At 41.6% G+C, this 15949-nt stretch overlaps 1 protein-coding gene across 1 annotated transcript in view; it reads left to right on the top strand.

Moving 5' to 3' along the window:
- Nucleotides 1–2508: 2508 nt before the first annotated feature.
- TSHR (thyroid stimulating hormone receptor) overlaps nucleotides 2509–15949 on the top strand; it is a 153885-nt gene continuing 140444 nt past the window's right edge. Inside the window, exon 1 of the mRNA XM_021679616.1 lies at nucleotides 2509–2678. Within this exon, the coding sequence (XP_021535291.1) occupies nucleotides 2509–2678 (170 nt within the window). The remainder of the gene's footprint in view (nucleotides 2679–15949) is intronic.

Raw genomic sequence — 15949 nt, 5'->3', positions numbered from 1 at the left:
GAAAAGAAACGAAGAAGGACAAATCCAACCCAATGTATGCCAAAAAAAAAGACAATAAAGATCAGAGCATATATCAGTGAAATAGAACATAGAATAACAATATAGAATCTATGACACAAAAAGCTGCTTCTTTGAGAACATTAATAAATTTTAAATTATTGGCATAAATGTGTCCATAATATCCTCTTGTCATCCTCTTCATAGCTGTGTACTGTGTCAACTCTCTCATACCTGAGACTGGTACTTTGTGTCTTTTTCTTTCGTGATTAGCACACCTAGAGTTTCCATTTTGAGGGGGATGGGACGGCAGAAAGAGACAAGCAATAAATGAGTAAACTAATCAGTAACAATAACCAATGATAAGAAGTTTGGTGACAGTGAAATGAGGTAATATGATGGGGGCGTTACTAGACAGGATTGTCGGAGGAGACCTTTCTGAGGCAGTGATATTTAAAGCAAGATTTGAATAATGTGAAGAGCTGGGGACAGATCCTTCACAGCATAGAGTTCCAGTGACAACAAATCCTGGAGGTGATAATAAACTTGTCTTGTTCCAGGTCCAGCAAAATGATGGCAGGTGCTGGACCTTGAAAGGCAGGGATCAGCAAACTTTGGCTTTCAGGTCAAATCCTTCCCCAGGGTTGTTTTGGTACGCTTACAGGCTAAGAATGGCTTTTATATTTGTAGAGGGTTGTGTAAACAAAAGAGAAGGAGGAGGAGAAAACGTGACAAAGATCGTATGTGGCCCACAAAGCCCTAAAATATTTACTATATAGTTCTTTTTTTTTTTTTGTTTTTTTTTTTAAAGATTTTCATTCATTTATTTGACAGAGAGAGAGACAGTGAGAGCAGGAACACAAGCAGGGGGAGTGGGAGAGGGAGAAGCAGGCCTCCCGCTGAGCAAGGAGCCCGACGCGGGACTCGATCCCAGGACCCCGGGATCATGACCCGAGCTGAAGGCAGACGCTTAACGACTGAGCCACCCAGGCGCCCCTACTATATAGTTCTTTACAGAAAAAGTTTACCAGCCCCTAAAGTAGGGCCTTAGTGCTTAGGCTAAAGAATTTATATATCATTTTCTTTTTTTTTTTTAATTTTGTTATCCCCCCCCTTTTATTTTTTGCAACAGAGTATTTCCATTGTATGGAGGTATCACTGTTCATTACCTAGTCAATGGAATTTTGGGTTGTTTCTATTTTGCGGTGATTATTAATAAAAGCTTATAAGCTTTGAAATATTTTAAGTGTACAGTGCAATGAATTTTAATAAATGTATACATCCACTTAAGCTCCAGGCTAATTAAGATATAGAGCATTCCCATAACCCCTGTGAGTTCTTTCCTGTCTTTTTTCTGGTCAATCTCTCTAATCATTGTTCGGATTTCCATCGCCTGTTCCTGTCCCAGAAGAAGATATAAATGGAATCACACAGTATGTGAGGAGTTGATATTCTCTTTACCCCAAGAAGAATTAGTAAGCAACTGAAGGCTTCTAAGAGGGAAATTGGGACAATCTGATTTATATTTTAAATTATCTTTTTAGCTACTATGCGAAGACTGGTAAGTAGGTGATAGTGTGCCACTTACGCATTATTTTTCTTTCCATCTTTGGGGGATGGGGGGGAAGGGGGGCAGAATATGGCTCAATAAAATTCCTGGGCAGACCAGAATTGACTCGTCAACTTCAAATCCTCCGGCAAAGCCGGATTCAGAGTTCTGATCAGGGTTCAGAAGTGTTCCTGCAGTTCCCTGTTCTCCGCAGCAGATGGCCCCAGAGCGCAGTTCCTGACCTGCCTCGCGGAGTCCTCCGCTGCCCTAGGAGCCCCGCGCCGCCCGGCGACTCCGCGCGGCGACTGCTGTGTTCGTGGCGGCTCGCGCCCAGCGGTCCCGGTTTGCGCTAAACTGGGCGGGCAGCGAGGACCCGCCCGGGGTGTTGCGCCCGGCTGCGGCCGCACTCCGGCTGGCCAGCGAGGTGCGCCCGCCTCCGACTCCCCGCAGAGTCTTCTTAGGTTCGGGAGAAGCTGAAGTTCTGCAGGATCCCCGTCCGCCCTGGGACAGTCCAGCCGCGGGGACTTTCTCTGGTTGGAGTGCGTGCAGGTGGTCCCGGCTCCCCACCGGAAAACGTGGACCACTGGGTTTAGAGACAAGGCAGCGTCTAAAGTAGGCTTTGGAGAGAACTCCTGGCAGAAGCGCGCGGGGCAGGTTAGAAAGCAGAAGAGACAGCCCGGACTGGTGTTGAGTGTCGGGAACCGACGGAGCGGGGTGCGTGGCTCGGGGCACGGAGAGTGAAGCAATTAGGCTTGTTTGGGTGGAGAGTTGCCTAGGGAAACAGGACACTTAAGAGCCACTTCTTTTCCCCTCTCCAGCCTCCTCTTGGGTGCTGAAGTCACAACCCCAGCGAGCCCTCTCTCCTCCCACGCTCCCTCTGTCTTTCAGCCTGCGGGAACCCAAAGCGCAGAGGGCCCAGAGGATCGTGGAGAATGAAGAAATAGCCTTGGGACCCTTGGAAAATGAGGCCAACGCCCCTTCTGCAGCTGGCGCTGCTTCTCGCCCTGCCCAGGACCCTGGGGGGGAAAGGGTGTCCGTCTCCCCCCTGCGAGTGCCACCAGGAGGATGACTTCAGAGTCACCTGCAAGGATATCCACCGCATCCCCAGTCTCCCGCCCAGCACGCAGACTCTGTGAGTACCTGGGAGAGGAGAGGGTAGGATCAAGAGGCCAAGGGCAGCTGCAAAAGTGGACAGAAGTGCACAAAAAGAGCTTAAGAATAGACCAAAGGTGTGTGTGTATGTGTGTGTGTGTGTGTGTGCAAGGAGTAAAAACTCAATGGCCCAAATTTGGGATTGCTGACACACTAGTTACTCATAACACAGGAAAAGGTAACAAAACCTTGGTACAGGATGAAAATGAGAGTTGTCCTTTCTAAAGAGCTGCTGTTCCCCAATTTGCCTAGGCCTGGCTGACTCTGACTTTCACTTGCGATATTAACACTAATAGCAACTCAAGAATTGACCTCTAACGCAGGGACCCTGTCTTTCAACCCTGAATTCCTTGTACCCAGCACAGGGCCTGGAACTAATTTAGTGCTCAAGCAGAAGCTTGTTGAATGAATAAATGAACAAATGAATATGCTAGTCTCAGATTGTCCTTTGTGTGATGGGGAGAATAAAAGGCCAGAGACATCATCACTTCTTCAGAGACTGCTCTAAAGGGGGCAGAATGGCTCTGACCATCGGTGGAAACTTAGAGTCGTCCTGTTTATAGTTCCACCCAATGTTGAGGAGAAAGGATAATGTTGGAGGAAGAGCAATGGACTAGGCGTCAGGATGTATTTTCTTCATCCCTCTCTCACCAGCTGTGAAATTAGGTGAGATCATTTATTTGGGAAGACCCAAGATTATTTCTGGGTAAAAGAGGGGGTTCAGTTAGGTGCATTCTGATGTCTTTGATGCAAGTGAGGGGATCCACTGAATCACAAAGAATAAGAAGTAGTGGGGAGACATTGAAAACAATGGGAGTGGGGGGCAGGGGAGGGACGGTGTTCTGCGGAATGAAGTTATTCTGAGATACAGAAGAGAAATTGATGAAAAGCATGAGTGAAATGACATGCCAATTTAGACAATGGCCACAGCCATCGGCATCAGTAGCAAAGTGACTTTCAAATCTTTGGGGGGCAGTAGAACTCTTTTGACAAAGGAAAGCTTATGAGAGAAGTCAAGTCTGTAAAGCTAACAATTATATTGTGCTTATTATTTCCTGTCCTCAGCACTTTGCACGAACTCACCCATTGACTCCTCACAAAATCCCACTGAGTAGGTAATTTTACTACTCTCATTTTATAGATGGAGAAACTGAGGCATGAAAAGTGAGGCAATTTGTTCAATGTCATGCAGTTTATAAGTTGTGGTGCCAAGATTTGAAATAGCACAGAGCTGCCTCTGAAACCCCCTGCTCTCAGATGAAAGCAGGTCTCACCCAGCTTTTCCCCAGTATGGTCATTAGAGAGAGAGAGAGAGAGAGAGAAAAAAGAGAGAGAGGAGGGAGGGAGGAAGGAAGGAAGGAGAAAGGAGAGAAAAATGTGAGAACTCAGAAGAGTAGGAGGTTAGGGGGAGGAAAGAAAAAAGAACAAAAAGAAGGAGGGAAGGGGAAAAGAGAGGATGGGAGGGAAGGAGGGAGGAAAAGAAAGACTATATCTAGGTTATAGAGGGCATTTCCTGCTGAAACAAACCAGACCTTTGTCATTAAAAACCTGTTCTGGGTGGTAACCACTTTTCTGAAACCCGATGCTGTGTAAACACTGCCTAGCTGTTTTACAAATTATCATGGTGCTGAGAGTATTTTTTCCTAAGCCTTATCTTCTATCCATATTATGGTGCTGAAAGGTAAACAGATTGTCCCTTTCTGCATTACCCATACACTTGCCACGTGATCTGGTAGATGGATGGGAGAGAGTTACACTCTTCGTGGCCCTCACTGAAACAGTGGTTCTGAATCTTCTTCTCCACTTCCCCTCCCCTCCAAGGGGGCATGATTCACTCTTTTAACAGTGGTTCTGACTAGGTAGGAAGTAAGGGAGAACTGCTATTCCTACTTCCCAGGGGAACATTTAGAATCTTTGATATACAGGTAGTTTGAAAAAAAAAAAAAATGCTCCTCCTAATTGAGAATTACTGATTTAAGGGAAATTAAATTAAGCCAGCAGAATAAAACTAAAAATTTAAATGTTGGCATTCAGTTATAGATCATATTACGTCAAAACCAAGGATAGCAAGATGGACCTATTACCCTCATTCAGAGATTTACCATTTGTTACCTGTGTGCACAAGAGTACCATCCCTTCTCTGAATGAGGAAGAGGATGGGGTTAGACAGTCATTCTGGATTTATGTGGATTCTTCCTCAAGAAAGTGCTGCCTTGCCTTGTCTTGTCCTTTGACCTACCCGCTTTCAGGCTAATGATGGTGACACTCACTCCCTCCACCCCCTCCAACTCCCTCCAACTCCGGTGGAGTGATGGTTTGTCCATCACACACTTGTGTTCCTTCAGAAATGTTTCTGAAGGAGCTGTTGCGGCTATTGTTGTTTTCAGGTTTTGGATTTTGCTTCCATTGTTTACATTTTGCATCTGTGGCTCTAACTGATGGATCAGCCCAGTTTTTTTTTCCTAAACTGAAGACACTCACTCACCGTCTTCAGGATTTTTCCCTGTGTTCCACCTGTGCTATTATTCACTCGTTATCTTTAAGTGACTCACTAACTGAAAAAAAATTATTTAGAAAGCTTCTATAGCGACGACAAATGGGAAATCAGCATGACTTGCTATAAAGAGGAGGTAATCCAGAAAGCTAAATACGTTGAAAACACAAATGTAATTATATTCTAGCTCAAGACTATTGCCTGTGAATGCTCTAAGCCTGAAGCTGACTTTTTTTTTTTGTTAAAAGGGAAGAGTGATAAGTGTTAGAGAAATATTAAAGAGACACCAATTCAACTTTCTGTCCTTGGTGGTATCAGAAGAATTGAAAAACCGTGGGAAAGGGAATGAATCCCTTCTCCACTGTGTGATTCGATATTGTTTAATGCCATGTGAGCATTCCACCTAGAACAGTCTCATGTCATACCCGCTTTCCTCGCTTAGAGAAATGTGGGTTTGTCCCCTATTTCACAACTGTTTTAGTCACAATTGGTAGTCATAACGTGAATAACATTTGATTTCCAGCCTAAAGAGAAGCCCTCTGCTTTAGCACCCACATGCTTGTCAAATACAGCCCAATATTTTGCATCTTACAAAGATGGCATCGCTTCATGCTTGTAGACTCCATGATTTTTTCTCTTTTTATCCTCTGTGTGTGCAACTCAAGGTTTTTGATGGAAAGTAACAGAAAACCCACTCTGTCTAGTGTAAGGAGGGAATAAATGTTCTGAAACAATAACATGTAATTTACAGAATCATTGTAGATCCAGGCTTTCAAAAGAAGCCAGAGCCCAGGGCAGGCAGGGAGTTGCAGCAATAGCCAACCATCTGGTTGGAACAACTCCATACACAACACCATAACCACAGCCACTGGACATCTGTGGTGCTGGGCACCTCGTTCTGTAGCCGCTGGACTGTCTGTGCGCCGCCTTCAGTGATTTCTCAACTGTTCCTGCCACTTTGAATCACCAGCCAGGAAGTGATTTCCTAGATAGGAGCATCTGATTGTCTGCCATAGGTTACCTGCTGTGTCCTAGCTGCTGGGGGCCGGGGGGTGGGACGCGGGAAGGTCCCTTTTCCCTGACTTTCCGTGTCTGTAGTGGGAGGTGAAGAACTGGGTCCTTCTAAGAGTACACACACACAAGGGGGAATTTTCCACCAAAGAGGGGCTATATGCCCTCAAATTGCTCATCACTTCCTTTATTCTGCAAATATTTATCGAGCACTGGCTATGTTCCAGACACTGTGCTAACACTCTAGATTTGGTGGAGAACAACATCAACATCAACATGTCCCTGCCCTCAGGGATCTTGCAATCAGTGTGGAAGCTGAATATTAATCAAATAATCATATAAACATATAATTTGAATTGTGTAAATATGCTGAGAGTATACTTGGTGGGGATAGGGTTGGGGACCAACTTAAACAGGGGAGGTTTTGAGCTACATCCTGAACCAGTAGGATTTGGGCATAAGGAGTTGCCGGTGTGGAGTGGAGGGTGAGAAAGTGGTGCTCCAGGGGATGGAACTGCTCATTTGAAGAGCTTTGAAGAATTCTCACCTGATCAGTGAAAGAGTTGGATTTCTTCACTTGGAACAAACAACAAAATATGTTGGGCAACAAAATATGTTACTACTTTCTTTGTAACACAATACAGGTCAAGGTGAATTCTTATGTCGGTAAGGGCAGCTTTTGTGCCAAAAAAAAAAAAAAAAAGAAGAAGACTTATTGGGGGTAAATGGATTTAAAACCAAATATTTGATTCATTAAAGTAATGAATGTAAAGACTAGTTCTTTTTTCAGTTTTCCATATATTTATTATCTTATTTGTAAATTTAGTTAATGATAATAATTCAAGGAAGATTTTATAATGTAATAATATTTTAATAAACAATTTCATAAAATAATACATAGTTTAAGTACAAATTTAGTATATTTTATTTTAAAGCCCTTTAATTGCTTTCCAAGTACTTAGAAAATTCTAGAAAATCTATTAAAGTAGGCTTTATAAGTACCAGGAATCCTAAGTTTTTTAGCTATCTCAGTGCTATTTATAGGTGCAGGAGAGTAAAGTGGTGAAGAGTACTCTTTCTGGAGTGAGATCATCTTGGTTGAATGCCTTGCTCTACCATTTCCTAGGCATGCTTTTGGGAATGTAAAGAAGAGGAAAATATTTTTCCTTCTATTCTTCTAAATTTTTAGCGAGGACCCCTCATAACAACAACAACAAAAAAGATTAACAAGAGAAAAGCATACAAATGTATTTAATATCAGTTTTGTGTGACATGGAATGAGGACCCAAAGGTCCTTATAAGGAAATGAAGACCCAAGGAAGTGATTAAACCTGAGTGTTTCTACATCAGGTTTGATAAAGAGTGGGAAGTCATGGAATAATGTGATAGGGCAAAAAGAGGGGATGAGCTAAGTGTAGAAAACTGGGGCACACAGCAAGTTCTGTCCCTTCAGATTCCTCTTGTTTTCCTTTTGTCTTTGAGATAAGGATGCTCCTTTCTTCTGGGTATAGGGAAGTCACCTCTCATGTGAAGGTCTTATGATCTGCTCTAGGGGAAGGTCAGATAGTCCTCTGCACCTGCTAGTTCTCAGATTCTTCCAGCTTAAAATATTCAATATGCCAAGATGCCATGTTTTGGGAGCATGTTCTGGACCCCATCAGGACCATTACCTACTTGCTCTGTAACCTCAGTTTCTTCATCTGTAAAATAAGGGTAATAATATCCTGCCTCGTTCAATTGCTGGGAGGTATAAGTGAGTTAATGGTGTTAAAGGATAACTTTCAAAGAAAGGTAAAATCATGATTCTCCTACAGCAATAAATTGAACACATTAAAGATTTTATTTAACTCTAAGTGTTTTAGTTTCCTAAGGCTGCCATAACAGAGTACCACAACTGGGTGGCTTAAAACATCATAAATTTATTCTCTCCCAGTTTTGGAAGCTTAAAGTCTGAAATCAAGGTGCTGATAAGGCTATGCTAACCTCGCACACTCAAGGAAAGAATCTTTCCTTGTCACTTCCTAGCTTCTGAAGACTGACTGCCATCCTTGGTTTTCCTTGACTTGTAGCGGCATGACTCTAGTCTCTGTCTCTTTATTTACACAGCCTTCTCTGTGTATTTGTGTGTCCGTGTGTCCTCCCCTCTTCTTATAAGGATACCAGTCATTGGGTGTAGGGCACACCCTAATCGAGGATGATTTCTGCTTAACTACACCTACAAAGACCCTATTTCCAAATAAGTTCACATTCTGAGGTCCAGGTGGATGGAATTTGGGTGGCGGGGAGACACTATCCAACCCACTACAGTGAAGAAACTGGTAAAATGTTGCAATTATGTTTAAAAAGAATCCACAAAATGGACATTTATAGATAAGGAATATTGAAGTGAATGTGCTAATGGAGGCAGAAGTAACTTCTTTCATGGTCAGAGGGTGGGAGGGAATCACTTGAAGCTCTCTATCAAACAGGACAGAATTTGCCATGTCTATAGACAAAATTATTTTGCATTGCTATCAATCTACAATCTACAGAATTGTAGAAGAGCTCCCATAGAATCAGACTCAGAATCTTGGAAGAATATGCTCTAGTCAATGCATAATTTTCCACTGAAGCACAATTTTTCCACCTAAACATTCCGAAAATGCTTAGAGCAGTTACTGGCTGCCAGTAAATACTCTACAAATAAACTCAGTAAAAAATAATTTCCTTTTCAACTTAAATCACAGGTTGAAATAAATTACTCAACTATACATTTTAAATTGAAATTGCAAGGCCGATCTATTAGATATTCTAATAGGCCAAGTTTAAATAACACAAATACTCAAAATACCAAATATATATTGACTGTTCTGTTGTTGTGTTTTTTTTTTTTTAAGATTTATTATTTTAGAGAGGAGGGGAGGGGCAGAGGGATAGGGAGACAGAGAATCTCCAGCAGACTCCCTGCTGAGCATGGAGCCCAGTGCAGGGCTCAATCTCACCACCCTGAGATCATGACCTGAGTGCAAATCAAGAGTCGGATGCTTAACCAACTGAGCCACACAGACACCCCTATTGACTATTCTTAAACTCATCACAATTTAATATTATGGGTCTGATTTAGATTTTCATTTCTATTTTTAATTCTAAATTTTCCTAAGCCAAAAGATGTTTATTCATTAAGCAAGCTGGGCTCTCCCCCACCACTTTTGAACTCCAGTTCTTGATGGTACCATCCATTGGCTTCCTAGGTTCCTTATAGTTAGTGTTGCCCTATCTAAAAGGAGCTTCCTCTTGCACCTGTTATCTACTTGTAATTAATAGCATTCCTTTCACTCTCAAAGCTGTCTCAAATTGGAGGATAAATTACTAATAGGTCTTACCAATAGACCATTGAGTCCAGAGGCCCATGGGACATGCTGGAACATTCTGAGCTTTGTTTATTGTTATCATAACTGGGAGTCAATAACTTAAACAGGGGTTGGTCTCTTGGTATTGCCTCATAATCTGCAACCCCCACATAGATGGTAGTGAACTTTCTTCACAGTGTCAGCTGATAATTTTGCATTTCTTTGGCTCTCTTAAAATACCTGTGTCTTCCCTTCTGGCTTATTCTAGGAGCCACCTAACAGGTCTCCTGCTTTCACCCTTGCTGGACCTCCACAGGCTAGTCTTGACACAGCAGACAGATCTTTTAAGATGTATGTCAGGTCATGTCCCTCCTTTGGTCAGAACCTTCCAACAGTCTTCCTAGTTATGTCAAGAAAAAAAAAAACAGAGTCCTTACAGTGACCCCAAAGGCCTTACATGATTCAGACCTTCTTTTTCTTTTCTTTTTCTTTTTTATTACTCTCATTCATAATTCAGCTTTTACTCCATTGGCCTCTTTGCTGTTCCTCATGCTCGGCAGGCTTTCCACATTAGGTTCTTCCCCGTGCCTCAAACCTTATTTTCCCAGTTGTCCCCATGGCTAATCCTCTCACTTCCATCAGGTTTTTGTTCAAATGCTACCTGCTCACCGCCACCACCCCACCCCCGCTCATTCTCTCTCTCTCAAATAAATAAATAAAATCTTTAAAAAAATAAAAGAAAAATAAAATTTAGCACTTCTGCTTTAAAAAGCAAATCCATAGAGCTTGGCACCTTTTCATATACAACATAATTTGTTTGTTTTTATGTTTCGTATTTATGTCTTTCCCCACAGGGCAAAGTTTTTGTTTTGGTTTGGTTTGGTTGTTTGCTTTGTTCAATTATGTATCCCAAGTGCCCAGAAAGAGCCTGACATATGATTGGTTGCCAATAAATATTTGTTCAATAAATGAATGCATGGATGAGGGTCTCCAGAGGTCCTTTTATGTCATTCCATTGGGTTCTTCAGACCCTTTCACTCTTTTTCAAAGTCCTTGAGTTTTATTGCCCTGTTAAAGTAGATGAAATTCTATCTTTGTTTAATACTTTTTCTTGCTACCTGAGACACTAGTAATTAAACTACCCTTCAGATTAAGATTCATTAACCGGAAGTTCTTGGCCTTCCTTGGTGGTCCATGGTTGTCCTCCTGGAAATCTGTGATTAAATGAAAATTTGTGTACAAGTACATCAGGGCACTGCTGAGAGAATCTGTAACTTCCCTCAGATTATTAAAGGTGTCCTGACCGCCCCCCAAATTAAGAAATTGTCTTTTGGAATAATTTGACTTTTTTGTGTGAGAAGTATACATTGGTATTAACTATGATTTAATCTTTTTATTACAAAGAACACTAAAACATATATTTTAAAAAGTAAACCAAAACTTCCTGACCTTTGAATGTGATATTTTTTTTTCTCCTGAATACAGTACTATGATTACTTTTTTATGCCTCACACTGAGCCTGTCCCATGAATAGGCTTTTCTCACAGAAATTCCCTAAATGTGTCTATTCTTCAAGTTAGTAATATAAAAACAGATTTTACAAGTGTCTAATGCCTCATAGCTGGCATTAAATCCTTTCTACCAACCCTATTCTATTCTCACTGAATCTGTCTGGCATGCTTGATTATTCTTTTGCCTTTCATTACTGCAATTAAAAATAATTGAAGGAAATTTTAAGTGTGGGAAAAATGGTTCCATTTGTTCAGAGCTACAAGTTAGATTTTGAAGTATTCCATTTTGATGTCAGACTCTACTTACTTTGATTCATTTCTGTATGAATCCTTAAGAATATGTAGGGTGTTCCAAAAATTTTCAAAGCAAGTCCTTTTCTTAGAATTACAAAGCAGGCATTTGTGATTTTTAAAGCATCTTATAAATGTTCTCTACATGTAGTGACATGTAAATCTAACCTGGATTTTTCTGGTACAGCCCTATTTAAAATATTTTGCCATCAGAACATTCCAGAAATTCAAATATTTTATCATCATCATTTTAACTAAACTTCCCACACCCCTTTTGCACCTGGAAAGAGCTCCCTGTGTCCCAGTTTCTCTTTCAAAAACACGATCTCTGTATTTATATGATACATGAAGCTTTTGGCTAACATTTTTGCAGGCATTAGCTTAATTTTACCCACACCCAAGTATTATCGTAATTACTCAACTCCAGAGAGGGATTGAAATTGTCTTTTCTTATTGCCAGCTACTGTCACTTTATATTTTGTTATTTCAATCTTTCTATGAGCTGGGAAACTAGAGGCTAGGGAAAAGACCTGTACATGACAATAAATAAAGGATCTAGAGGGAGGGCACAAATGAGGGGCTCTCCTGTGACAAAGTCTTTAGTGGGCTTTGCGGCTGCTCAGTTTCCCTCTCAACACCCTTTCCAATTATTTCTGAGTATGCGGCCATGATCCAAAAGTTTTCGATGACAGGAAATCTTACTCTAGACAGGTGACATTTTATTGTGGTTAGTATTTGCTCCTTTCTTTCTTCTTCTTTTTTTTTTTAACCAATATTTATTGATCACCTAATATATGCAAGTAATATTCTAGGTATTGGAGAGATATAATAAATGACCTCCTTGATCTTACATTCTAGCAGGGGGAAATAGCCAACAAAATTAGTAATAAAACATAGAATGTCAGATGGTGATAAGTATAATGGAGAAAAAGAAAGGAAGGGACAGGGAGAAGGAAGGCTGGGGGTTGCCTTTTAGATGGTCAGAGAAGGCCTTACCGAGAAAGTGACATTTGAGTAAAGACCCAAGGAGCCAAAAACATTAGGCCGGGCTGACATTGGGGGTTGGGGGAGAAAATTCTGAATAAATGCAAAGACCCAGAGTCAGGGGGGATATGGGAGGAGCATGCATAGGATGTTTAAGTGAAAAGGAGAAAAATGTGCCTGAAGCAAGAGAGGGTTGTAGGAAATGAGATCAGAGTAGTTATGGGGGACCAGAGCATTTGTACTTTGTAGATCATTATAAGGCATTAAAAAATATAAATATAATAAATGTAAAATAATATATATATAAATGTAAAAGGATATGTTATATATGTATTTTTTTTTCTGAATGAAGTAAGAAGCTATTAAGGATGTTGAGCCCTGCCCCCCCAAATTGCTTGAAGCTACCTACATTCTACTAGGAGCACCCAGGCTAATTTGTTAATGAGGTGAGAAATGACCCAGCTCCAACCAGCTTACTACCAGAGAAGGTGGTGAGAAATGGTTGAGTCCTGGATTTATGAGGAAGGCAAAGCCAACAAGATTTCCTTACAGAGTGTGTGGAGTCCAAGTGAAAGAAAGGAGTCTGTAATGTCTCAGCCTGGATTCTCCAGAAAGCAGAGCGGGTTTGAGAATTCTTACTGGGGAGTGTGATTCCAGGGAGCAGAAGGGTGGGTTGGGGAAGTGAAGCAGGAAGGGAAGGGAGTTTGCTGCTGCTAGAGGCAAAGGATTGCTGATCCCATGGGGCCACCTGAGAATGACATGCATCTTGGACCCTTGCTTTTATCCATGAGTTCTTGTCTGCTCACCCCCACCCCATAGATCAGAGTGGTAACTCCATTACCATTCCGGGATTCTTGTGCATGGATGATGGAGTCCTGGATATTAACAGAAATGCCCCAGGGTGGAAGGTAAGGAGAGCATGAGGCAGGGCTGAAGTGCAGCTCTGTCAGGTTGCACCTGGATGAAGCTAGTCAGCACTTACACAGATCTGGTGGCCGCAGCATGGCTAGAATAGGACAGGTAAGGCTGAGAGGATCTCAAGTGATGTATTAAGAGGTCTCCAATGTAGTTCGCCCTTTGAACCACTCAGATTTTCCAAAGCTTTCCATTATGTCTGGCTTTCATATTAAAATATGGGACTTTCTATTTTGTAAAAATAAGATGCCCTTATGTCTTTTCTGAGATAGAGGGGGACACAAGTCCAATCTGCCACAGAGCCACCTCCAAAATGCAAACTTTGCAAAGACATTAATGCAAGAGGGTTTGCATAAGGAAATAAGCTAAAGTCTCCTCTGCTGTGGCTGATCCCATGACTGTAATTGATAGTCACATCTCCCTTCACCTCCAATTCTAGATTTCTCTTACCCTTTGCTTGACTTTGGCCAGTGATTGCCTAGTGGAAGGACTCAGACTTTCAGCTGCAAGTGTTCTAAACCCTTGTTTGCCTTACCCTTATGAGCTATAGTTGACCTCTTTCCCACTCACCATTATCACCGGCCACAGAAAAACCAAGACATGTCCCAATGAAATGTATGTTCTGGACATACTCCTCACTGCTGATGTACAGCAGCTACCCTAGTTTCTTATGATTCTTTTATTCCTATCAGTAGAGAAACTCCTTTTTTTGCCCATTCACCCATGGTATCATGAGCCCAGAGGACCAAGTGCTCATTATAGCATCAGGCTCCCTATGGAGGAAGTAATCTTTCCACCCAGAAACTAGGACCTCTAATATGGCAGGAACAGAGACAAGAAGTTCAGATTCTGAATATAGGTCACTGTGGTGATGGTGAGAAGGGTCAATCCTACCAACACCTCTAGGTCCTATTCTAGCTACATGAGTATTCTAGTGTATATTGGCTATTGGTTCAGCATGTATACTTCACTGGGTCAGATCCCTAACCCTGCAGGCTTTCTCCCCAAGTTGGAACCTTACCTGAGCCTTTAATGGGTCATTCTGCCATTCTATTAGGCCGTCTGTTTCTGCATGATTGGGAACACAGTAAGATTAGTGGATATGATGGTCATGTGCCCTTTATTGCACCTTCTCTCCCAAGAAATGGGTCTCTTGGTTAAGTGTTGTGCTGTTGCAGTGTGTGCAACAAGTCGGTTCTTGCAGTGCTGTGTAGGATTTCATACTGGTAGATCAGGCAATCTATAAGCCCTCGAATAGTGGTTCCAGTGGAGGCAAGGACATCAGAGAAGGCAAACCCAAATCCAAATGAACAGTTCTTTTTAAAATGAATTACTACTTTCGACAGGTAGAAAGGGTCCAGAAATCTCATCCTCTCTAAAGGAGATCTGTACTGATTAACCAATCACTCCCCACTCTCTCTCTCCATCCCCGCTAAGAACTACTAATTTGCTTTCTGTCTTCATGGATTTACCTTCTCTGGACATTTTACATAAATGGAATCATACAACATGTGACCTATGTGCCTGGCTCCTTTCACTTAGCATAATGTTTTCACGTTTCATCCACAGTGCAGGAATAGAAAGAATGTGGCCCATCAGACAAGTGGCCTGATGGAAAAACAGATGTAAACAGGCCAAGCTTTATGTACTTTCAGGACTTTTCAAGCAGGTTCATTTCTAGCATCCTCGTGTAGAGAGCAGTCCCACTCCGTGTCTAAATGCCTTATACCTTAGATATAATCATTGGAATGCCAAAAATGCCCATAGTTATTCTCAGAGGCTTAGAGCTACAAAACTACTTTCCCATGTCAAAAGGTTTTGAGAGTACCCACCTTATGAAGGAGAGTGTTTCTAGCCAGCTGGCTGACCAACACCATGTGCTTATCCCTTCTGCATCCATGGCAATCTTAGTCAACACTTCTAGAAAGAGGTGACTTAATAGCAATGCATGAGCCATTATCTATAACTCTTTTACCCTTTTAAGAGCCAATACTTACAAAGAGCTTTTCTGTTATAGGTGAGTTGCAGAACTCAAACAATATCCCATTCGTAATGGTGTTCATTGTAATAATATTGGCTTCTATATCTTATAGCTCCATTGAACAATTTAACCAATATGCCAATAAAGAAAATTTGCTAATAACGAAGAAAAGGTTAAATGAAAAAAAATAGATTATTCTTCCCGTGAGGCTTCCTGGAGCTTACTTCTCAGCTATTTCTTCCCGACCCACTCTGGAACTTGGAGATAGAAGATGAGTGGCCAAATTCTAGCTTTCCACCAACTCACTATTTGGAAGAATCTGTTTGCTCAACTCACAGGATGAACAAACTAGTAAGATCTGTTATGCCCACATCATGGAGTAGTCATGAGGATCATATGAGGTGATGCTATTAGCGTATACGTGAAATACCTGGTAAACCAGAATAAAGCCTGATCAAAGTTAACTAGGATCACAAACACAGTAGTAGATCTGAGAACTTGTGAGACCTGGCCTGATTTAGCCCTCGGTGTGGGTATTATATTGATTTGGAGAGAGCATGCTTCTATCAGGGACCATTCAGCAGCTGTTTGGCTTGAGGATTGTGCAGCTTTATTAAGACCAAACACTTGTCCACTGTGCAAAAAGTACATTTTAAATATTTGTAAGATTGCTTATCTTCTTCCAGAGATGTTCATCCCTAGGGAGTTACTGTCAGTAGGGTAAAGTGACTGAAA

The sequence above is a fragment of the Neomonachus schauinslandi genome, chromosome 9 (assembly GCF_002201575.2).
Source record: "Neomonachus schauinslandi chromosome 9, ASM220157v2, whole genome shotgun sequence".
Taxonomy (NCBI): Eukaryota; Metazoa; Chordata; class Mammalia; order Carnivora; family Phocidae; genus Neomonachus; species Neomonachus schauinslandi.
The sequence above is the reverse complement of the archived record's forward strand: the minus strand, read 5'-3'. Positions and strand labels throughout refer to the sequence as shown.